Genomic DNA, 22,635 nt, shown 5'->3' on the forward strand with positions numbered 1-22,635 from the left:
ACCCACGGGAGCTCCCATTTGAGTGACCTGAGGAGGTGTGTGGCTTTCTTCAACTTTCTCAGTATTACTGTGCCTCAGTTTCCCCCAAGAGGGAAGGCTGGGGATCCTAACCCTGAACCCCTTGAAAGTTAATTTAATTCTGTTCCTCCACGCGGTTCACATTGAATTGAATTGCAGCGTGGGGGGCTGAGGAGGTGCCTCGCCTCTCCCTCATGGCTTTGTCAGTTGCCTGATTTGTTTCCTCCTTTTGTAACTTTCCATAATAAAATGGAGCTCTTTTCAACTCTGTTGCTGCCTCTTTCTAACTTTTTTACGGTTTTCCCCCCCATTGTTTTCATTTTATGTGTATGAGTATTTTGCCTGCATGTGCATCTGTGTGCCTGGTGTCTGGTGGCTAGGACAAGGCATCAGATCCCCTGGAACACATGGGTGGTGTCTGGTGGCCAGGACAAGGCATCGGATCCCCTGGAACACATGGGTGGTGTCTGGTGGCCAGGACAAGGCATCGGATCTCCTGGAACACATGGGTGGTGTCTGGTGGCCAGGACAAGGCATCGGATCCCCTGGAACACGTGGGTGCTGGGAATCAAATTTGGGTCCTCTAGCACAGCGGCCAGTGCTCTTAAGCTCCGAGCCACCTTTCCAGCACTTTTTCTTATGTTTTGCCTATTCCAGCTTTCCATCCCCCCACCACAAGTTTTTGTTTTGTTTTTTTTTAAGAGTTAAGTGTTAATGTGTAGCCCTGGCTAGCTTGGAACTTACTGTGTGTAACAGGGTGGCTAGAAGAAGTCTTTTTTAAAAAGATAGGACAGGGCTGGGCGGTAGTGGCGCACACCTTTAATCCCAGTACTCAGGAGGCAGAGGCAAGTGAATCTTTGTGAGTTCGAGGCCAGCCTGGTCTACAAAGAGTCCAGGACAGCCAAGGCTACACAGAGATACCCTGTCTCCAAAAACCAAAAAGAAAGAAAGAAATACCTACCAATAGAGAGAAGAATATCCAAGTTACATTGTTTTGTTTTGTTTTTTGTTTTTCAAGACAGGGTTTCTCTGTGTAGCCTTGGCCATCTTGGACTCACTTTGTAGACCAGGCTGGCCTCGAAATCACAGCGATCCGCCTGCCTCTGCCTCCTGAGTGCTGGGATTAAAGGCATGCGCCACCACGCCCAGCTAAAACATTTATACCTGTAAATAGAAAAATAGAGGGGCTGGAGAGATGATTTGGTGGTTAGGAACACTTGCTGTTCTGGACGAATTGAGCTTGGTTCCCAGCACCCACATCAGGCAGCTCACAACCACCTATAAGTCCAGGTCTAGAGAGACACAAACTCTCTGACCTAAAAGGGCTTTTGCACACACACGGTGCAGATAAACTCACGCAGGCAAACACAGGTGCACATAAAATAAATAAATAAAAATTAAAATCTCAGGACATCCAAATTCCCACCCAACGTACATATCTTATGTGCCTTTAAATTTTTTATGTTTAAAAAATGTGTTTGTTTTTTAATTTCATGAGCATTGGTGTTTCGCCTGCGTGTATGTCTGTGCGAGGGTGTTAGAAGTGGAACTCCCCGGAACTGGAGTTAACAGACAGTTGTGAGCTGCTATGTGGGTGCTGGAATTGAACCCAAATCCTCTGGAAGAGCACCAGTGCTCTTACACGCCGAGCCATCTCTCCAGCCCCTACATTTTTAATTTTTAATTTAAAAAATTTTTTTTCTTTTTTCTTTTTCTTTTTTTTCTTTTCTTTTTTTCTTTCTTTCTTTTTTTTTTTTTTTTTTTTTTTTTTTTTTGGTTTTTTTCAAGACAAGGTTTTTCTGTGTAGCCTTGGCTGTCCTGGACTCTCTTTGTAGACCAGGCTGGCCTCGAACTCACAGCCATCTACCTGCCTCTTCCTCCCGAGCGCTGGGACTAAAGGCGACCACCGCCTTTTTTTTTTTTTTTAAATATTTTAAAATATGTGTATCTGAGTATGTGCGCATGAGTGCAGGTGTCAGAGGAGGCCGCGGGTGGTGGATGCCCCTGGAGCTGGAGTTACTAGTGGTTGGTTGGGAGGAGCGTGGGTGCGGGGATAATCGAACTCGAGTTCCCTGAGCTACCTCTCCGGCTGCTCATTACGTGTCTTGTTTCCCTAAACCTCATTTGTACTCCTTTTATCCTGAGCTGTCTGGGCACCGACGGCTTCTATTGTCAGAGCGCAGCACCGCGCGCGACCATTAGGGGGCGACAGAGAGCTTAGGCAAAGCTGTGCACCGACGCCCAGTCCGCGAAGCGGCAGCAAAGAGGCTGCGCGATTTGACCCCATCCAGCCACCGTCAAGCCCTCGCCGGAAGATCGCGACTCCTTCCGGGTTCGCGGTCCCGGAAGGCCGTTTGAGGCTACCCGCCCGGTACTCGGGAGTCTCCCCGTCCGTCGCGGTCCTCTCCCGGCCGGGCCCCGGGCGCGGTTCCCGCCGTCTCGCGTCGCCATGGCGACGCAGGCGGAGCTGGAGCGCTGGGTGCAGGAGGAGCTGCACTCGGTGCTGGGGCTGAGCGAGCGGCACCTCGCGCAGTTCCTCATCGGCACGGCGCAGCGGTGCGCCTCGGGCGAGGAGTTTGTGCAGCGCCTGCGAGACACGGACACCCTGGACCTCGGCGGGCCGGCGGGCGACTTCGCGCTGAGGCTCTGGAGCAAGGTGCGTGCGCCGGGGCGGCCCGCTCCACGGACGCTTGTCCCTTGTCCTGCGACGGAGTGTGCTCTAGCTGGCCTGGGACGTTCAGTGCAGCGGCACAGGCTGGCGTCGAGCTTGCATCGAGCCTCCCTAGTCCTGGGAGACGGAGACGCCTACCGCCCTCGGCTCTGACGGACATTTAATTGTGTCCTCCGTTATCTAGGTCCTGTGTTAGGCGTACAGTCTGTGAAGACAGGGATCTGCGTACTTTGGTTCGTTTTGGTTTCGTAGGCAGGGTCTCTCTGTGTAGCCTTGGCCATCCTGGACTCACTTTGTAGACCAGGCTGGCCTCGAACTCACAGCGACCCGCCTGCCTCTGCCTCCCGAGTGCTGGGGTTACAGGTGTGTTCCACCCGGCCCGGCTTTTCATCTATACACATAATAGGAAAAATAAATCTAGCAGGGCGTGCAGGGGACTAAAGAGGAGGAGGGACGTGAGTTGACGGGTTTTTAAGACAGCCTGTGGAAGTAAAAGGAGCTTTGCAGCGTCTGGCACGTTAGCGCCTCAGCTTCTTGACCTTTTCCTTTTTGGGCTTTCTGAGGTTTGAGCTAGCAAGCCTTTTACCTCGGGTTTTTTTGCCTTTTCCTCCTGGGCTGTCAGCTGAGCTAGTTGTGAGCCTTTTGGGCCTTTTTCCATCTGGATGTGAGCTGAGTAGAAGGTCAGCTGGGTGCTCTCACTGCCTTTCTGAGCTAGCAAGTTTTCACCCCAATATCTGCCTCCTCGGTCTTGATTGGTAAAGTAGAACTATCAGGGATTTTCATTTAAAACAAGACACACATGGCAGCGTGCAACTGTCTGTAACTCTGGTCCCAGGGACCCAACATCCTTACACGGTACACATTACAGGCAAAACAGCAATGCACATAAAAATAAACCATTACAATTGAAAAGGTTGTGGTGTGTGTGTGTGTGTGTGTGTTGCGCACCTATGTGTGACTGTCAGAAGACATCCTGTGGATGTTCTTTCCCTCTGCCAAGGGATAGTTTTCTTTCTTTCTTTCTTTCTTTTTTTTTTTTTTTTCTGGGTAGTTTTCAATAATCATTTGCTAAATGGATTCCTGGAAGGAAGTTCAGAAGAGAAAGCTGAAGACTGGCTTAAGCTAAAGTGACGCCGTTGTACACAGGCGAGGGTACTGAGGTCAGGAGCTACTCATACCTGCTTGCTCTCTACTGACAGGTGCCACGGAAGGCAGTGGCAGAAAGGCCAGCTCGGGCAGCTGAGCGAGAGGCCCGAGCCCTGCTGGAGAAGAACCGATCTTATAAGCTGCTGGAAGACAGCGAGAGCGGTGAGGAGGTGGTGGGCAGGGATGCGAGCAGCCTGCAGAAGAAGCGGAGGAGACGGAAACACCTCAGGAAGAAACACCATGAGGAGGATGAAGAGGAGGAAGAAGAGGTTTCTAAGGCAGGGAAGAGGAGTAGAGGGTAAGGTGGTAGGAAGGAGGGAAGGGGTGTGAGTAGGTGTGGGCTGTGGGAGGGGGTGTGAGTAGGTGTGGGCTGTGGGAGGGGGTGTGAGTAGGTGTGGGCTGTGGGAGGGGGTGTGAGTAGGTGTGGGCTGTGGGAGGGGGTGTGAGTAGGTGTGGGCTGTGGGAGGGGTGTGAGTAGGTGTGGGCTGTGGGAGGGGGTGTGAGTAGGTGTGGGCTGTGGGAGGGGGTGTGAGTAGGTGTGGGCTGTGGGAGGGGTGTGAGTAGGTGTGGGCTGTGGGAGGGGGTGGAGTAGTGTGGCTGTGGGAGGGGGTGTGAGTAGGTGTGGGCTGTGGGAGGGGGTGTGAGTAGGTGTGGGCTGTGGGAGGGGGTGTGAGTAGGTGTGGGCTGTGGGAGGGGGTGTGAGTAGGTGTGGGCTGTGGAGGGGGGAGGGGGCGTGAGTAGGTGTGGACTGTAGGAGGGGGCGTGAGTAGGTGTGGGCTGTGGGAGGGGGCGTGAGTAGGTGTGGGCTGTGGGAGGGGTGTGAGTAGGTGTGGGCTGTAGGAGGGGGCGTGAGTAGGTGTGGGCTGTGGGAGGGGGCGTGAGTAGGTGTGGGCTGTGGGAGGGGGTGTGAGTAGGTGTGGGCTGTGGGAGGGGGTGTGAGTAGGTGTGGGCTGTGGGAGGGGGCGTGAGTAGGTGTGGGCTGTGGGAGGGGGCGTGAGTACGTGTGGGCTGTGGGAGGGGGTGTGAGTAGGTGTGGGCTGTGGGAGGGGGTGTGAGTAGGTATGGGCTGTGGGAGGGGGTGTGAGTAGGTGTGGGCTGTGGGAGGGGGTGTGAGTAGGTGTGGGCTGTGGGAGGGGGTGTGAGTAGGTGTGGGCTGTGGGAGGGGGCGTGAGTAGGTGTGGGCTGTGGGAGGGGGTGTGAGTAGGTGTGGGCTGTGGGAGGGGGCGTGAGTAGGTGTGGGCTGTGGGAGGGGGTATGAGTAGGTGTGGGCTGTGGGAGGGGGTGTGAGTAGGTGTGGACTGTAGGAGGGGGTGTGAGTAGGTGTGGGCTGTGGGAGGGGGTGTGAGTAGGTGTGGGCTGTGGGAGGGGGTGTGAGTAAGTGTGGGCTGTGGGAGGGGGTGTGAGTAGGTGTGGGCTGTGGGAGGGGGTGTGAGTAGGCTGTGGGGATGACAGTGCTCTCCATTACCCTCTTTGATTCAGGGGGAGTAAATCACCCATGGAGGAGAAGTCAGCCTCAGAGGATGAGTGGGAGAGGACTGAGCGTGAGCGTCTCCAGGACTTGGAGGAACGAGACGCCTTTGCAGAGCGGGTTCGGCAACGGGACAAGGACCGGACCCGGAATGTCCTGGAGCGGTCAGACAAGAAGGTGAGTTGGGGGGGCTGGAAAGATGGCTCAGAGGTTAAAAGCACTGGTTGCTGTTCCAAAGGTCTTGAGTTCAATTCCCAGCAACCACATGGTGGCTCACAACCATCTATAATGAGATTTGGTGTCCTCTTCCAGTGTGCAAGTGCACATGCAGGCAGAACATTGTATACTTAATAAATAAATAAATCTTAAAAAAAATAAAGAAGGTGAGTGGAAGAAGACTGGATACATCTAGATCCGGTTGCAGAGATGTCTCTGGGAAACAAGGGCTTTGTGGTTGAGGCCCTCACTGCCCACCTGAGGCCCTCACTGCCCGCCTGAGGCCCTCACTGCCCGCCTGAGGCCCTCACTGCCCAGCTGAGGCCCTCACTGCCCGCCTGAGGCCCTCACTGCCCGCCTGAGGCCCTCACTGCCCGCCTGAGGCCCTCACTGCCCAGCTGAGGCCCTCACTGCCCGCCTGAGGCCCTCACTGCCCAGCTGAGGCCCTCACTGCCCAGCTGAGGCCCTCACTCCCCGCCTGAGGCCCTCACTGCCCAGCTGAGGCCCTCACTGCCCACCTGAGGCCCTCACTGCCCGCCTGAGGCCCTCACTGCCCAGCTGAGGCCCTCACTGCCCGCCTGAGGCCCTCACTGCCCGCCTGAGGCCCACACTGCCCGCCTGAGGCCCTCACTGCCCAGCTGAGGCCCTCACTGCCCGCCTGAGGCCCTCACTGCCCGCCTGAGGCCCTCACTGCCCAGCTGAGGCCCTCACTCGCCGCCTGAGGCCCTCACTGCCCGCCTGAGGCCCTCACTGCCCAGCTGAGGCCCTCACTGCCCGCCTGAGGCCCTCACTGCCCGCCTGAGGCCCACACTGCCCGCCTGAGGCCCTCACTGCCCGCCTGAGGCCCTCACTCCCCGCCTGAGGCCCTCACTGCCCAGCTGAGGCCCTCACTGCCCGCCTGAGGCCCTCACTGCCCGCCTGAGGCCCTCACTCCCCGCCTGAGGCCCTCACTCCCTGTCTGAGGCCCTCACTGCCCAGCTGAGGCCCTCACTGCCCAGCTGAGGCCCTCACTGCCCGCCTGAGGCCCTCACTCCCCGCCTGAGGCCCTCACTGCCCGCCTGAGGCCCTCACTCCCCGCCTGAGGCCCTCACTGCCCGCCTGAGGCCCTCACTGCCCACCTGAGGCCCTCACTGCCCGCCTGAACCCTTACTACCCGCCTGAACCCTCACTGCCCAGCTGAGGCCCACAGAAGAGCTTCACTGAGAAGGGGCAGGGAAGGGTGTTTGTCATCTTAAGAGGATGGTTTTAGATGTGGGCATCTCTGGCCTCACGTCCCTCTGTGTGATTTCTTCTAGGCTTATGAAGAGGCTCAGAAGCGCCTCAAGATGGCTGAGGAAGACCGGAAAGCCATGGTGAGACCCTGGGTTCAAGAACGAAGATCTGGAGACAGGCAGACGGATGGAGTGTTGGCCAAGCTGGAAGGGCTGCAGAGGGAGTGTGGTGAAGCGTGCGTGGGCGAGCAGTCTCTGGAGGAGGGGCCCTGACTGACAGCAGCCAGACAAGAACGGTTGGGTTGTAGGAGAGAGTCACAGATCCTCTGTGGGGTCAGGTCATTGTGAGTGAAACATGGCGTGATGAGGACGCAAAGCAGCCAGCATCGGAAGGTCCCACACCTGTGTCTTCCGAGGGTGTCCGCATGCGTAGGTGAGGGTTTGACTGTCTGTCCCTTCCTGACCCAGGTCCCTGAGCTTCGTAAGAAGTCTCGCCGCGAATACCTGGCGAAGCGGGAGCGGGAAAAGATGGAGGACCTAGAGGCCGAGCTGGCCGACGAGGAGGTTCTCTTTGGGGATGTGGAGCTGAGCCGCCATGAGCGCAGAGAGCTCAAGTACAAGCGCCGAGTGCGGGACCTGGCTCGGGAGTACCGCGCGGCTGGTGAGCAGGAGAAGCTGGAAGCCACCAACCGTTACCACATGCCGCAGGAGACTCGAGGGCAGGTGAGCGGGGCAGCGGTGTGCTGCCTGGGCCCTCCTCTCTGCGTCCTCCCTCTCATGGCAGGGGAGCAGGGCCTGGGCCTGGGCCACCCTTCCTCAGGCTCTCACTGCTCCTCTCTGCGTAGCCAGCTCGAGCTGTGGACATCGTGGAGGAGGAGTCAGGCGCCCCGGGAGAGGAGCAGCGGCGCTGGGAGGAGGCCCGGCTAGGTGCTGCGTCCCTCAAATTTGGGGCCCGAGATGCCGCCTCTCAGGAGCCCAAGTACCAGCTGGTGCTGGAGGAGGATGAGACCATCGAGTTTGTCCGTGCTGCTCAGCTCCGGGGTGACGAGGTGAGAGGAAGAGTTTGGGATGCCGTGAGGGGCTGTAAAGATGGTGGGGACCTCAACATCCCCATCCCTTCCTCAGGAGCCATCGTCAGTTCCAGCCCCGTCAGCTCAGGCCCAGCAGAAAGAGTCCATCCAGGCCGTCCGCCGCAGCCTTCCAGTGTTCCCCTTCCGAGAGGAGCTCCTGGCCGCCATTGCCAACCACCAGGTCCTCATCATCGAAGGCGAGACTGGCTCCGGGAAGACCACACAGATCCCACAGTATCTCTTTGAGGAGGTCGGTTACCACAGCATGTCCCTCAGAGCCCAGGCAGGCCTTGAGCCAGTGATGGTTGAAGGAGTCCTTCCCTATCCTTCCCACTAGGTCGTGAGGCTTTTGACACTGAAGATGGCAACCCCACCCCCACCCCCACCCCCAGGGTCTCTCTGTGTAGCCTAGGCTGTCCTGGACACACTTTGTAGACCAGGCTGGCCTCGAACTCACAGAGATCCACCTGCTTCTGCCTCCTGAGTGCTAGGATTATAGCCGTGCGCCACCACGCCCTGCTTGTTTGCCTGCTTTCTCACCTCCTGTCTCCCATTGCTTCTCGGTGTGTCCCTGGTCAGTTCAAGTCCAGCAGAGCCATGACAGTGACCAAGGGCTGCAGGGCCGTGACAGTGACCAAGGGCTCGGCTCCCCTGGGCTCTTGCTTTTGCTCTGGCCTGCCCTTCCCTGGCCTTCATGTTGATCTGTTCTGCCTCCCCTCCCTGCCTGGTCACGACAGCGAGTGTGCTGAGCACTGACTCTCTCTCTTCTCTCCCTCAGGGTTACACAAAGAAGGGCATGAAGATCGCCTGCACCCAGCCACGGAGGGTGGCGGCCATGAGTGTGGCTGCGCGAGTGGCCCGGGAAATGGGCGTGAAGCTTGGGAATGAGGTGAGTCCTCCGGGGATGGGGGGGATGAGGTGAGTCCTCTGGGGATGGGGGGGAATGAGGTGAGTCACCTGGGAATGGTGGGGGGGATGAGGTGAGTCTTCTGGGGGATGGGGGGATGAGGTGAGTCCTCTGGGGGATGGGGGGGAATGAGGTGAGTCCTCCGGGGATTGGGGGATGAGGTGAGTCCTCCGGGGGATGGGGGAATGAGGTAAGTCCTCCGGGGCATGGGGGGGAATGAGGTGAGTCCTCCGGGGATGGGGGATGAGGTGAGTCCTCCGGGGATGGGGGGATGAGGTGAGTCCTCCGGGGCATGGGGGGGAATGAGGTGAGTCCTCCGGGGATGGGGAGATGAGGTGAGTCCTCCGGGGATGGGGGGGCTCATTGCTTGCCTGGGGGGCTCATTGCTTGCCTGGCCCCACACTCAGGGTGGTCCTCCTTACCTCCCAACTGTTGTGACCAGGTTGGCTACAGCATCCGCTTTGAGGACTGCACGTCAGAGCGGACTGTCCTCCGCTACATGACGGATGGAATGCTGCTCCGGGAGTTCCTCTCCGAGCCTGACCTTGCAAGTTACAGGTACACACAGGCCCTCACTGCTGTCACCTGCTCCGTCACCTGCTCCACCAGAGAGTCTTGTTCCTTCAATCTCTTTTCTTCCCACTGGGCAGTCGGCGGGCGGCTGCCTCTTCACTTAACCCAGTTCTTGTTAGCGTGGCCCAGGCTGGCCTGGAATGCACTATGTAAGCCGAGCTGGCCTCAGTCTTGTGAGACTCAACACTGAGGTTACAAGCAAGAACCACCATGCCGAGCACTGCTTACTTTAAGGCGTGTTCTTTCTTCCACTTCCTGCACTGCGGGCAGCTCTCCTGACTCCTGACTGATGCAGGGCATCTGACTTGTTCCAGTCCTGCTTCCAAACTCTTCCCTGCCCTTTTGGATCTTATAGTGTGTGTGTACATATGTGTGTGTGTGTGCGCACTTGTGTGCGTGCGCATGTGTGTGTGTGCGCGTGCGTGTATGTGCAGGCGCGCGCGTCGTGTGCCCTGGTGCACATGTAAAGGATCAGAAGACAGCTTGCAGGAGTCACTTCTGTCCTTTCACCATGTTGGTTCCAGGGAGCAAACCCAGGCATCAGGTTGGTGGTCAGCGCTGTCATTGCTAAAACCTTTTACCAACCCTCCTTGACTGCTTCGCTTGGCCAAGGCCGGACTGGGCTACAGATCACAGACCCCGCCCTGGCTCACAGTCTGTCGAAATTACACAATTGGAATGCTTGACTTCTCGTCCGGCCCCACACCCCATCCATCCTTAGGGCCCTTCATCCAGACACATGCTCTCAGTCCTGCGCTGCTCAGCCTGTGTCTCTTCCCTCCCCCTCCCCCCTGCTCCCTAGTGTGGTAATGGTGGACGAAGCCCATGAGCGGACCCTGCACACCGACATTCTCTTTGGGTTGATCAAGGATGTTGCCAGGTTCCGGCCTGAGCTCAAGGTCCTCGTAGCGTCAGCCACCCTGGATACTGCTCGTTTTTCCACCTTCTTTGATGATGCCCCTGTCTTCCGGATCCCTGGACGCAGGTTCCCGGTTGACATCTTCTATACCAAGGTACCCCTGGCAGGATGGGCATCAGCGTGGGCCAGAGGAGCTGGGCCTGTTGGGACCCCCAGAGAGGGGTGGGGTAAAGGTATGCCGAGCAGGGACTGAGCAGATGGCCCCTCTGTGACCCTGCATCTTCTTTCTCCCTAGGCCCCCGAGGCTGACTACCTGGAAGCCTGTGTGGTGTCTGTGCTGCAGATCCACGTGACCCAGCCCCCTGGGGATATACTGGTGTTCCTGACAGGGCAGGTGTGTGCGTGGTGGGCAGTGGATGGAGTGCTGTAGGGCAGGTTGGGGCTGGTGTGTGGGCTGTGACTGACAGGACTCCTGCTGCCCTGCGCACACTCAGGAGGAGATCGAGGCTGCCTGTGAGATGCTCCAGGACCGCTGCCGCCGACTGGGCTCCAAGATCCGGGAGCTCCTGGTGCTGCCCATTTACGCCAACCTGCCCTCAGACATGCAGGCCCGCATCTTCCAGCCCACACCCCCTGGGGCCCGGAAGGTCAGTGGGAGAAGCCTTTACTCTTCCCCCTGCAGCGCACACAAGATTGAAGAAGGCATGTGCCGCCCCCTGCAATCACCTGCCTGGCTGTTCCAATGCAGCTGAGGGGCAGCCAGGCCCTCACCTTCCTGGGGAAAGAGATGACATCAGCATTAGCTGAGAGATAGCAAGCTTTAAATTCAGTGGGTAGAGGAAGCCTTTGAATGCCAGGACATAGATTTGAGGGGACTTTTGAGAAAAATGGCTTCAGAAATCCCAGAAGAAAGCTGAGGTGTGTCTGAAGTCTGAGAGGGTTTGAGAGGTTCAGGTGAGGCTTTCGCAGCATTCAGACTTCAGGTCCACAGCCTGAGGACTTTAAGCTCATCCACTAGGCGTGATCACACATGCCTGTAATCCCAGCACTCGGGAGGCAGAGGCAGGCGGATCGCTGTGAGTTCGAGGCCAGCCTGGTCTTCAAAGAGACCAAGACAGCCAGGGCTACACAGAGAAACCATGTCTTGAAAAAACAAACAAACAAAAAGTAACTTACTCTCCTGTTTCAATTGTTGTCTGGGAGGCTCACTGCCTCTGTCTGCTGCCCTAGGCCTAGTCCTGGAAGCTTTGAGCCTCCGTACAATCTAACCTAGGCCCAGAGTGTTTCAGCCTCTGGGACTTACTGCTTAGTGACCTCACCCTTTCCTGTTCTTTCTGAGCTCTGGGCCGGCTGGTTCATCTCAGCTGTTCTGGCTCAAACTCCTCTCCCAGCTGATTTGTTTAATCTGGCTTTGCTCTTGGCCCCTGAATTGCTCTGCTTGGCCTCAGACTAACTCCTGCAATCTGCTCTGATCTTATTCCTTCTCGTTCTCTGGCTCCTTCTGTCTTTACCTGTGTCTGGCTTGTTCTCTCTTCAACCTCTCTGTAAAACTCTCGTGGTAAGGGGCTGGAGAGACGGCTCAGCAGTTAAGAGCACTGTCTGCTCTTCCAGAGGTCCTGAGTTTGATTCCTGCAACCACATAGTGGCTTATAACCATCTACAATGTGATCTGGTGCCCTCTTCTGGGGTGCAGGTCTACATGCCAGTAGAGGACTGTATACATAAAATAAATAAATCTTAAACAAAACAACAACAACAACAAAATTCTCCTGGTAAAACTACCTCCGAATTCCAGGAACTGAACTACCACAAACTCAGCTCCGCTGCGCTGCCTCTCAGCTCAGGACCTAAGGGACCTGTGGGCCTCTTGTCTGAGTGCTGGGGTTACAGGCATGTGCCACCACACCTGGACCTAAGCTTTTCTCTACCTGAGACTTGCTCTACACCAGGCTGGCCTTGAGTTCAGATCTGCTTGTCCCCTGGGGTTCTAGGCGTGTTTTTGTCCCAGCTGGATCACACAGACCTGGGCCTTTGGGTGTGATGTCTTCCAGAGCAGCCTTGGTCTGCTAAAGTTCCTCTCCGTGACTCTCACTGAGGGTCTGGCTGGAGATGTGGCAAACAGCTCAACCAGTACATGTGAAGCCCCCGCATTGAGGCCCGGTACACAGCCCATGGGGAGGTGGACGTGCTGGGGTAGGGTGAGGACTGGTGAGGAGCCAGAGGGCATGCTGCCCTGTGGCAGTTCCTGTTGCGTTCAGTGAAGAGACTCCGGGCAGCATGGGGAGGTGGACACACTCGGGGCTGAGACGAGGAAGAGCAGAAAGGCTCTATAAAGTCAGGGTAGAGGAGAGGGGAGCGCAGGTAGGACCAGGCTGCTGTCTCTGCTCTGCAGAGGCGAGAGCTGGGGTGAGCGACAGTAGAAGGGCGTGCCTGAGGGTCCCTGGGTGAGAGCACTTGAGGGCAGGAACCAGCGCGGGAGTGAGGGAGGGTGAAGATGTGATCAGAGAAGCCGTAGGTGGAGGGAGCCAGGTTCAGGGCTTACGTCCAGTTCTGTAGTTGTATCTGGGTGTGAGTTGATGGGTGAATGTGCTTTAACAGGATCGTTCTGAGTATTCTACAGTGCTGTGTGATAGGAGTGGGGAGAGGGGCGGTGGCTGTTATCAAAAGTGAGTGATGTGTCATGTGGAGTGCTGTGGGAAGGTGAGGGCGGGAACATGGAGGTCCCTGCTTCTGTTCCTGAGGAAGAACCCTAAATGCAGTTTCCATCTTCATTCCGCCCCCGCTGACCACCAGCCCCACCCAGCACCCTGCTGTGTCTCACCTCATCTCCTGACATTGGGACACCGTCTCCCTTTGTCCCTCACTGCGTCATGCTTTGTCGGGGTGTCTGGGTGGGCTGGGTCGGGGTGTCTGGGTGGGCTGGGTCGGGGTGTCTGGGTGGGCTGGGTCGGGGTGTCTGGGTGGGCTGGGTCAGGGTGTCTCTGTCCTCTCATAGGTGGTTGTGGCAACAAACATTGCAGAGACATCGCTCACCATCGAAGGCATCATTTATGTGTTGGACCCAGGGTTCTGCAAACAGAAGAGCTATAACCCTCGCACAGGCATGGAGTCTCTCACGGTCACACCCTGCAGCAAGGTGAGCCTGCGTTCCGTGAGGTGGAGAGAGATTGTCCCCAGAGAAAGCTTGATTCACAAGGAGCATTGGGGGAAAGGGGTCGTTGGTCAACATAGTCCAGACTATTTTTATTTTGTTTTATTTTTTGGTTTTTCGAGTCAGGGTTTCTCTTGTAGTCCTGGCTATCCTGGATTGGCTTTGTAGACCAGGGTAACCTTGAACTCAGAGACCCACCTGCCTCTGCCTCCCAAGTGCTGGGATTAACGGCTCCTCCTTCCTTGACCATGTGTTTGCTGGTCCTTCCTCTCCAGGCTTCAGCCAATCAGCGTGCTGGCCGCGCAGGCCGCGTGGCTGCGGGGAAGTGCTTCCGTCTGTACACAGCCTGGGCCTACCAGCACGAGCTGGAGGAGACCACAGTTCCTGAGATCCAGAGGACAAGCCTGGGCAACGTGGTGCTGCTGCTGAAGAGCTTAGGTGACCAGGCAGCCCGCACCCTCCTGACTGGCCACAGGCGCACTGGTGCTCCTGGGCAGGGTCATCTTCCTCTCCTCACTCCTTTTCCCAGGGATCCATGACCTGGTGCACTTTGACTTCCTGGACCCCCCACCCTATGAGACCCTGGCGCTGGCTTTGGAGCAGCTTTATGCGCTTGGAGCCCTCAACCACCTTGGACAGCTCACCACGGTGAGGGGCAGTGTGAAGGAAAGAGGCTGTGGTGGGGCCAGGGGCTCCTGTGGTGATGGAGGAGCCTGAGGGAAAGTTGGCCTCTCCTTCCCTTTCTTCTTTTCAGTCTGGTCGAAAGATGGCAGAGCTGCCTGTGGACCCCATGCTGTCTAAAATGATCTTGGCCTCTGAGAAGTAAGTTCCTGTCCTGTCCTGCCCTGCCAGCTCCTGTCACAAAGGGGCCTACTCTGTCCTTTCCTCTTCATCACGGTTGTCCATCTTATTAAGGAAGTCTTATCGCCCCTTTGAGGCCCATGAGGGTCTGTGAATCACTGTCCTGTGCTTGACAATAATGTCAGGGGACACAAGTGATTAGGTACAACGCAAGGACAAGCAGTTGTTGTAGCAGCTTGACTAATGAAATAAAGTCCTGGATCGTGGGTGGGGGTAGAGCACACTCCCATCTGACGGTGCTGGGCCTGATTCCTCCTGCAGTTTCAGATAGGTCGTTTGAATGGTCTGAGGGGACCACCTCTAAAAGATGTCCGGGTTGGGAGACGGCTCTGTGCTTAAAAACACCAACTGCTCTTGCACTTGGACCTGAGTTCAGTTCCAAAGAGTCACACAGTGGCTCACAACCCTCTGTAACTCCAGTTCTTCTGACTCCCACCAGCATGTGACATACAGACACACGTGCCGTAGACGTATGTGCAGCAAAACATTTATACACGTGAATAAACCTTGAAAAGAAGGAAGATCAGCGTTCTTCTGCTAGAATCTCTTATGTCATTTGTTCTTTGGTGCCTTGCTGTGACCTCGTCCTTCTGCCCTGCCCAAGGTACAGCTGCTCAGAAGAGATCCTCACAGTGGCTGCTATGCTGTCTGTCAACAACTCCATCTTCTACCGGCCCAAGGATAAGGTCGTCCATGCCGACAATGCCCGTGTCAACTTCTTCCTCCCTGGTGGGGACCACCTGGTTCTGCTAAATGTGTACACACAGGTCACTGGGGAGTAGGGATTTGGGGGCTGTGGGGCACTTGAGTCCTGCTGTGTCCTTAAGGCCCTTCATCTTCACAGTGGGCTGAGAGTGGCTACTCTTCCCAGTGGTGCTATGAAAACTTTGTACAGTTCAGATCCATGCGCCGAGCCCGGGATGTGCGGGAGCAGCTGGAGGGGCTCTTGGAGCGTGTGGAGGTCGGCCTGACCTCCTGCCAAGGGGACTACATTCGTGTGCGCAAGGTCAGTGGTTTGGATGTGGATGTTGGTTTTTTTCCTATTCTCTTTTCTTTCAAGTCGGGGTTTCTCTAAGTAGCCCTGGATGTGCCGGAGCTCACTCAGTAGACCAGGCTGACCTTGAACTCAGACCCGCCCGCCTTTCTACCAGGATTAAAGGCGTGAGCGCTACCCCCCACCAGTATCCTGTTGGTTTTTTTCTTTCATGTATGTGTATAAGTGCATGTGTAAGTCAGTGGACAATCTTCAGGAGTCACTTTGTTGTATGACAGAACTTTTCCTGGGGATGTGTTACACAGGTCTTTCTCCCCAGACAGGGAGCCCACACCAGACCAGGGAATAAATACCACCCAATCTAACCCAATGAGTTTTGTTTGGGTTACTCAGAGAAGCAGAAACAACTCAATGACGGGACCACCAAACTCCACCCCAGTCACAGAAACTGGGGACCTAGGGCCTGGAGAGATGACTCAGTGGTTGAGTACCACTGGCTGTTCCTCAGAGGACCCAGGTTCAATTCCCAGCAGCCACATGGCTGTCTGTAACTCCAGTTCTAGGGGATCTGACACGCTCACATAGACATACATGCAGCAAAACACCAACGCATGCACGTAAGATAAAAATAAATCAATCTTGGGGCTGGACAGATGGCTCAATGGATAAGAGCACTGACTGCTCTTCCAGAGTTCAATTCCCAGCAACCATGTGGTGGCTCACAACCATCGGTATGTGATCTAATGCCCTCTTCTGGCCTGCAGGTGTAAGCAGAGCACTGTGTACCTAATAACTACATAAATAAATAGATCTTTAAGAAAAGCTGGGAGCCTGCATCACGTTGCACAGCTTTAGGCAGTGCAACAGATTGCAGAGTGGCCTTTAGGCCTGATCTAAATGCCTTTTAGGTCGCTCCATTGGTTTCTGTTTCTTCCAAGCAGGTGGTCAGACCTCAAGAATCCTCGCAGCTTGTCTTGTCTGAGGGTGGGGGCACAGCATTTACCCTCACTCTGGCGGGAAGGAGCCTAGTGAATCTGGTCAGTTTCAGGGACTTATGGAGCTGTTTTGAGCTATTTATCTTCCTGTTTAAAGAGCCTCTGGGGCTGGAGAGATGGCTCAGTGGTTAAGAGCCCTGTCTGCTCTTCCAAAGGTCCTGAGTTCAATTCCCAACAACCACATGGTGGCTCACAACCCCCTATGCTGAGACCTGGTGCCCTCTACTGGCGTACAAGCTAACATGCAGGCAGAACACTGTATAAATAATAAATAAATAAATCTTTAAAATAAATAAAGAGCCTCTGTGCCTGGCAGTGGTGGCACATGCCTTAATCCCAGCACTTGGGAGGCACGTGGATCTCTGTGAGTTCAAGGCCAGCCTAGTTTACAGAGTGAGTTCCAGGACAGCCAGGGATACACAGAGAAAACTATCTCAAAAACAACAAGAACAACACAAGAGCTTCCTACAGGGCAGTGTATGAGGAAACTCAACACAACAACTTCCTTCAGTCACGTCAGCACACCCTGGATCAGTGTCTCCTGAGCCCCTTCCCGGCCCACAGCAGTCACTGCCTGAGCTCGCTCCCTAGCAGTGTTGACTGGAGTCCAGTCAGTGTGTGGGCTCTTTACCTTAGTTCTCCACAAGGCTGAGGTTCAAAGGTGCCTGACCTGACTCTTGCCTGCTCCCCAGGCCATCACCTCGGGTTATTTCTACCACACAGCACGGCTGACGCGGAGCGGCTACCGCACAGTGAAGCAGCAGCAGACGGTGTTTATTCATCCGAACTCCTCTCTCTTTGAACAGCCGCCCCCACGCTGGTTGCTCTACCATGAGCTTGTGTTTACCACAAAGGAATTCATGAGACAGGTAAGACTGTTGCTTGGATGGGTGGGGACTGGGGGACAGTATGCTGGCACCTTAGGCTCAATTCCTGTTCCTGTGACTGCAATAGAAACAAGAAGGATCAAATGTAATCAAATAGAAATCAAATCTAATTATGCTTGGGACCTATCTCAGTAGTAGAGTCCTCAGCACCATTCCAAATAAATAGAAAAAGTGTTTTCTAGCTACTGTCATCCAAGATCTGAGAATTTTAATTCATTCAGTAAATACTTGAAGCTGAGCTTTGATGGCACTCGTCTGTAGTCCCTGGTACTGAACAAGGCTAAGCAGTCAAGAGCACTGGCTGCTGCTCTTCCAAAGGACCCAGGTTCAATTCCCAGCAACTACACGGTAGCTCACAACTGCCTGTAACTCCAGTCCCAGGGGATCTGACATGTAGTATACAGACATATTATTAAAAGTTTTTAAAAAATTGAATGTGGACCAAACAGGGAGGACGGAGTGTGTCTCATGAGAGTCTTCATAGCAAACATGAGGCCCGTCCTGAAGGCCAGACTTTTCTCAGGGCTCACATACCTGCTCTCTTCAGCACGTCAGGGCAGGTCTGCCTTGCTAGCATGGAACAGCCAAGTGCCTTTCCCTTGCCCTCAGTCAACGGGGAAAGAGACTCAGGACTCTAGTTCTGAAGGAAGGGACGCCATTGACGTTGCTCCCTCTTGCAGGTGCTGGAGATAGAAAGCAGCTGGCTTCTGGAAGTGGCTCCTCACTACTACAAGGCCAAGGAGTTAGAGGATCCCCATGCTAAGAAAATGCCCAAAACAGTCGGCAAGACGCGAGCCGAGCTGAGCTAGGGAATGACAGACGGACTGAGCAGCACAGCTTTCTTTTCCTTCTTTACGTTTTTATTACCTAGTAAATAAAGTTATTTTTGTAATCAAGTGTGTGGGAACTTGGGGAACCCATAGAAAGTGACAAGAAAACCCACCTCGTGTCATTGCATAAACTTTATTATTTACAAATTAAATTACACAGCAGCTTTACACAGCGTGAGATGGGAAGAAGGAAGGAGCGTGGCGTGGAGGCAGCTGGCCCAGCCGTCCTTGCCCACTGTCACCTCCTTTTGTGCGTAGCAAAGTCATCAGTGCTGCCCTCCCTGGAGTCTGGGTCAGGCCTTGGAACACAGGTGTAAGTCGGGCTCTGGTTCTGACAGCCCCAGGGCCACCAGAGCTCCCACCAGCAGCTTCTTGACAGGTGATGACGGTGAGTGCGAAGGCATCAGCTGCAGAGACAGGTTAGTGGAGGCTGCGGAGGGACCCGACCCTCCCCACCCAGGCCCAACACTCACCTTGTCTAGGTGATGGCGACAAATGAGGCCACTGGAATTCAGGTAGAACGTGGAATAGGCGTCAAAGGTCCTATGGAAGGGAGAGGCTTTTTGAGGGAAGTAAGTTGTCCTGAAGCTTAATTCAAATATTGAAACAAGTTCCTAAGGTCTGCCATGTGACAGGTCAACTGGTGAACTGTTTTGAGACAGATCTTTCAACTCTCAGCTTGAACACTGGGACCAACATAGTCACAACACGGCACCGAGGAGAACTGACGATTCCCAATGCTTGGGTTGAAATCAGAGGCTACTTGGACAGAGGCCTTAGCGTATTAGACTGTGGAGCAAAGTCATTGAGCCACGATTTGTCTACGGTGTGCGTGAGGGCATGTGCCATGGCAGAAGGCAGTGTGGGGAGACGGTCCTCCCGCCCGTCACGTGGGTCTCAGGTGTTGAGCTGAGGTTTCAGGCTTGGGGGAAAGCACCTTTACTGCACCATCTCTGCGGCCCAGCAATCATCCGTCTAAATGCTTATGTACCACGTCAGAGGCTGAGCCTAACAATTTTGGGGGACGTCCCAGCCAGACACCTAGCCATGCGCTTCACCTACGGCCGTGAAGCAGTGCAGGGTGCAGTAAGTTTTGTTCGCTCGGTTCTTGAGATGGTTTCATTCACCCAGGCTGGTCTTCAGCTCCTGGTCCTCCAGGAAGTTGGAGGCATTTGTTCAGTAAGTACTTCCTGCTTGTCAGGCCCAAGTAACAGTAAAAAACTGAAAGGTATTTTTATCTTATTTTAATTTTTGGGTTTTTTTTGTTTTTTGTTTTTGAGACAGGGTTTCTCTGTGTAGCCTTGGCTGTCCTGGACTCGCTTTGTAGACCAGGCTGGCCTCGAACTCACAGAGATCCGCCTGTCTCTGCCTCCCGAGTGCTGGGATTAAAGGCTTCTGCCATCACCGCCCAGCTTAAAAGGCATTTCTTATCAGACATAACAGTCCATTAATTTTATTAAAAGTAGACTGGGCCACCGAGACGGGTGAGTAAGGTCCTTGCACGCAGGCCTGAGGGCCTGAGCTCAGGTTCAGGCTTGACTCTCATAGCTGTCTTCTGAACCTTCACTTACATGCTATAATGTGTGCTACCACATGCACACAAACACATTTTTTAAAAATTAAAAAAAAGAAGACTAAACGTCTCTACCCTCCAGCCAAATCGGGAGAAGTCAGGGACTGCTGGAAGATCACCAACTTCCGAGACAGCAGTAATATTAGGGAACCTCCTACATCTTCCCAGAGAAAGAACCACACCACACAGTGAGCTGAGAGAGGTGGTGGAGGAGCCTAGGGAGGAGGGTGGGTGGGCGTGTCCAGAGGAAAAAGACAGATGTGGGTGAAGTGCGACCGGGCCAGAGGGTGGGGATGGTGGGGTCCAGGGGACTCGGAGTCCAGCTTACCGGTAAAGCTCCTCTTTGTCGCGCCTGTAGAAGCGCAGGAAGAGCATGTGTATGGGCAGACCTACTAGGCGCCAGCGGGCTTGCAGGGTCCAGTTCTCGGGGTGGCGGGTCAGCTGCAGGATCTCCAACTGAAACTGTGCAAAATAGTTCCAAGCTAGGAAGCGGCAAAGGGTCAGGGACATAACGTACAAGGTCCGGCCCCTGTGGGAATCAGAGGGACAGGGGTGTCAGGACGGCAGCTGGCTTCTGCCAGGAAGTGGCAGCTAGGGGGCTGGAGAGATGGCTCAGAGGTTAAGAGCACTGGCTGCTCTTCCAGAGGTCCTGAGTTCAATTCTCAGCAACCACATGGTGGCTCACAGCCATCTGTAACAAGCCTCTTCTGGCCTGCAGGCAAAATACCATATGGGTGATATATAAATATATTTTTTTTTTTAAAGTAGCTAGGGCCGGGCGTGGTGGCGCACGCCTTTAATCCCAGCACTCGGGAGGCAGAGGCAGGCGGATCGCTGTGAGTTCGAGGCCAGCCTGGTCTACAAAGTGAGTCCATGATGGCCAAGGCTACACAGAGAAACCCTGTCTCGAAAAACCAAAAAATAAAAAAATAAAAAAATAAATAAATAAATAAATAAATAAATAAAGTAGCTAGGACCGTCCCTGGGACAAACTCAAGTGCTCATTGAGTGCTAGGCCCTCCTCTTCCCTCCTTTTGCCCCGACTCTCACTTGGTACGAATGTTCAGGATGTTATTGACGAATTCCACATCCATCGAGTACAGAGTGTAGTCATGGGAGCCTAGGAAGAGGGTGGGGAGCTGGGTGGGAAAGAAAAGATCCCATTTTAGGATATATGTAATTTACTTATTTTTGAGACAGGTAGCCCAAGCTGACCTTGAACTATACTCCACCTCTGACGTGACTATTACAGGCCTGTGTCACTGCTTTGGCTGTCCTGGACTCACTTTGTAGACCAGGCTGGCCTTGAACTCACAGCGATCCCCCTGCCTCTGCCTCCCGAGTGCTGGGATTAAAGGCGTGCACCACCATGCCCAGCTCAGTTATTTTTAAGGTCTTCTAACTACCACATCCACCCCCAAGTGAAAGGTCACCTCCAATTTAACTGTCCTTAATTCAAACCAAGGGACACCCTTTTCCTCAGCAAGACACTTTGCAGCGGGGATCTACGCCTGCCTCATGTTGCTGAGAGTTCAGCTAACACGTCTCCACAGAGGCTCTGCTTACCTCTTGCCTCAGTTTCTCATACATGACAGCCAGGTGTTCCTGCATGCTGTCGTCTCCTGACGGGCTGGCGGGGGAAGGACAGGAAGTCCCAGGGGCTTGGAAAGGTATCAAAGGCCCAGGACAGGGGCAAGGAGGCCCCTCAAAAAGGCTCCTGAGCCCATCCAGACAGCCACTGTGCAGCTCAGGCCCTGGCCCCTCCTCCCTCTTCCCCAGAGGAAGAACCACATTGCACAGTGAGTTGAGAGCCTGGGCCTGAGGGAGAGGTGGTGGAGGAGCCTGGGGAGGCTGGGGGGATGGGAGGAGTGACCAGAGAGGAGGAAGCGATGGAGAAGTGGGTTGAGTGGAGTGGGGCCAGAGGGGTGGGAATGGCAGAGTCCGAGGAGAAAGCTGGTCCTAGAGAAAAGCGAACAGAAAGGGGGGGGGGGGGGAAATCAGTGTCTAAGCTAGGTGGTACCAGGCCGGGCCCTGGCAGGGCTGCCCAGGGCTACACAGTGAGCCCTAGCTTCCAAATCCAAAAATACATTTTTAAAATCACCTGAGTAATTAATGCTCCTTCAAACCCTATCTGCTTCTCTGGGAGCAGAGGATTTACCAGAGGACAGAGGGGTGGGGTCATTACTGTCTTCACACAAGGAAAGAGTGTCAGAGAACACCTTCCCCAACTCTAGAAAAAGCACCTTCACGTTTACGGTCCCATCTATCTGGGGCCAGCCAGGTTTGCTCCTGTGACACCAAGAACTCTAAAGATGTATTTTATGAAGGACAGGCTTATTTTATTGTACCATGGGTGAAATGATGTCCTCTACAAACGTGTACCCGTGACAGTCGTGCGAGGTAAAGGACAGCCACGTTAAGGTATGATACGACTCTATCAGAGCCTCCACGGCTCTTTCCCTACGCCTGTTTCCTGTCCAGGGACGACAGTGAGGCCTCCGTTATGATGGCTATGTACATTAAACCTCGTCAACCACAGAGTAGTAATTAAGTGCGAGTTATCATCATTTTAAGCCCCATTAAATCACACAGTCCGGGCCGGTTGCTGCACTAACGCTGCTGCTGCGAGGATGGCAGGTCACCCTAGGTCAAGCCCGACCCCGAGTCCCCGGCGGCCCCGGGTGCCCTCCAGCCCGGTGGCCCGCCGCCAGCACGGTGCAGTGCACGCAGGCCCGCGCCCCGGCCTCTCCGCCCTGCCCTTCAAGTCACCTCCGGGCACAGGTAACGGCGGGGAGGCGGGGAGCGGGGTGCGCGGCGGCAGCTCCCGGGGACCCCCCGCCGCCCCCCACTGCGCCTGCGCGGCCCGGCGCCCCGCCCCCTGCCGGCGCCGCGGAGGGTCCCGCCCGCCCCTCGCCTCGGCCGCAGCCTCACCTGGGGTCGCGCCTGGTAGGCGCGCAGGCAGGGCCCGAGGCGCCGGGCGGCCCCCCGGCTCGGGCGGTACATGCTGCTGTGGGGGCGAGAGGGCGCCTCCCGCGTCCCGTCACCTCACCGGGCGGCGCGCCCCGGAGCCGGCTTCGTGAAGGGGAAAAGGAGGGAGGGGGCCGGGCCGAGGGAGGGAGACGGAGACGCCGCGCGCCTGCGCACTGTGCGCCCGCCGCTGCGCCGGAGTGCGCCTGCGCCTGGCCGGCCGGGGCGCTCCCACGGC

The 22,635-nt window shown here is 55.4% G+C and overlaps 2 protein-coding genes across 3 annotated transcripts; one reads left to right on the forward strand and one right to left on the reverse strand.

Moving 5' to 3' along the window:
• Positions 1-2,424: 2,424 nt before the first annotated feature.
• Dhx16 (DEAH-box helicase 16) lies at positions 2,425-17,873 on the forward strand. Of its 2 annotated transcripts, none has more exons than XM_051153607.1 (20): positions 2,425-2,674; positions 3,889-4,133; positions 5,315-5,480; positions 6,815-6,871; positions 7,199-7,453; positions 7,576-7,779; positions 7,856-8,050; positions 8,579-8,689; positions 9,150-9,265; positions 10,083-10,293; positions 10,435-10,533; positions 10,634-10,786; positions 13,135-13,275; positions 13,566-13,728; positions 13,820-13,938; positions 14,045-14,112; positions 14,756-14,918; positions 14,996-15,157; positions 16,833-17,009; positions 17,708-17,873. In XM_051153607.1, the coding sequence occupies exons 1-20, from the start codon at positions 2,468-2,470 to the stop codon at positions 17,834-17,836; spliced, it is 3,141 nt and encodes a 1,046-aa protein (XP_051009564.1). In that variant the 5' UTR covers positions 2,425-2,467; the 3' UTR covers positions 17,837-17,873. The 2 variants fall into 2 exon arrangements, with proteins under 2 accessions (XP_051009564.1, XP_051009565.1); XM_051153608.1 differs by having other exon boundaries at positions 16,947-17,009.
• A 206-nt stretch (positions 17,874-18,079) lies between these two features.
• C11H6orf136 (chromosome 11 C6orf136 homolog) lies at positions 18,080-22,507 on the reverse strand. Its single transcript, XM_051152641.1, has 6 exons — positions 22,362-22,507; positions 20,997-21,389; positions 20,481-20,569; positions 19,759-19,959; positions 18,331-18,400; positions 18,080-18,264 (listed from the first exon to the last, which is right to left on the reverse strand). Exons 1-6 carry the CDS (start codon positions 22,431-22,433, stop codon positions 18,151-18,153), a joined length of 939 nt encoding a protein of 312 aa, XP_051008598.1. The 5' UTR covers positions 22,434-22,507; the 3' UTR covers positions 18,080-18,150.
• Between the last annotated feature and the right edge of the window lie 128 nt (positions 22,508-22,635).

The sequence above is a fragment of the Acomys russatus genome, chromosome 11 (genome assembly GCF_903995435.1).
Source record: "Acomys russatus chromosome 11, mAcoRus1.1, whole genome shotgun sequence".
NCBI classification, from domain to species: domain Eukaryota; kingdom Metazoa; phylum Chordata; class Mammalia; order Rodentia; family Muridae; genus Acomys; species Acomys russatus.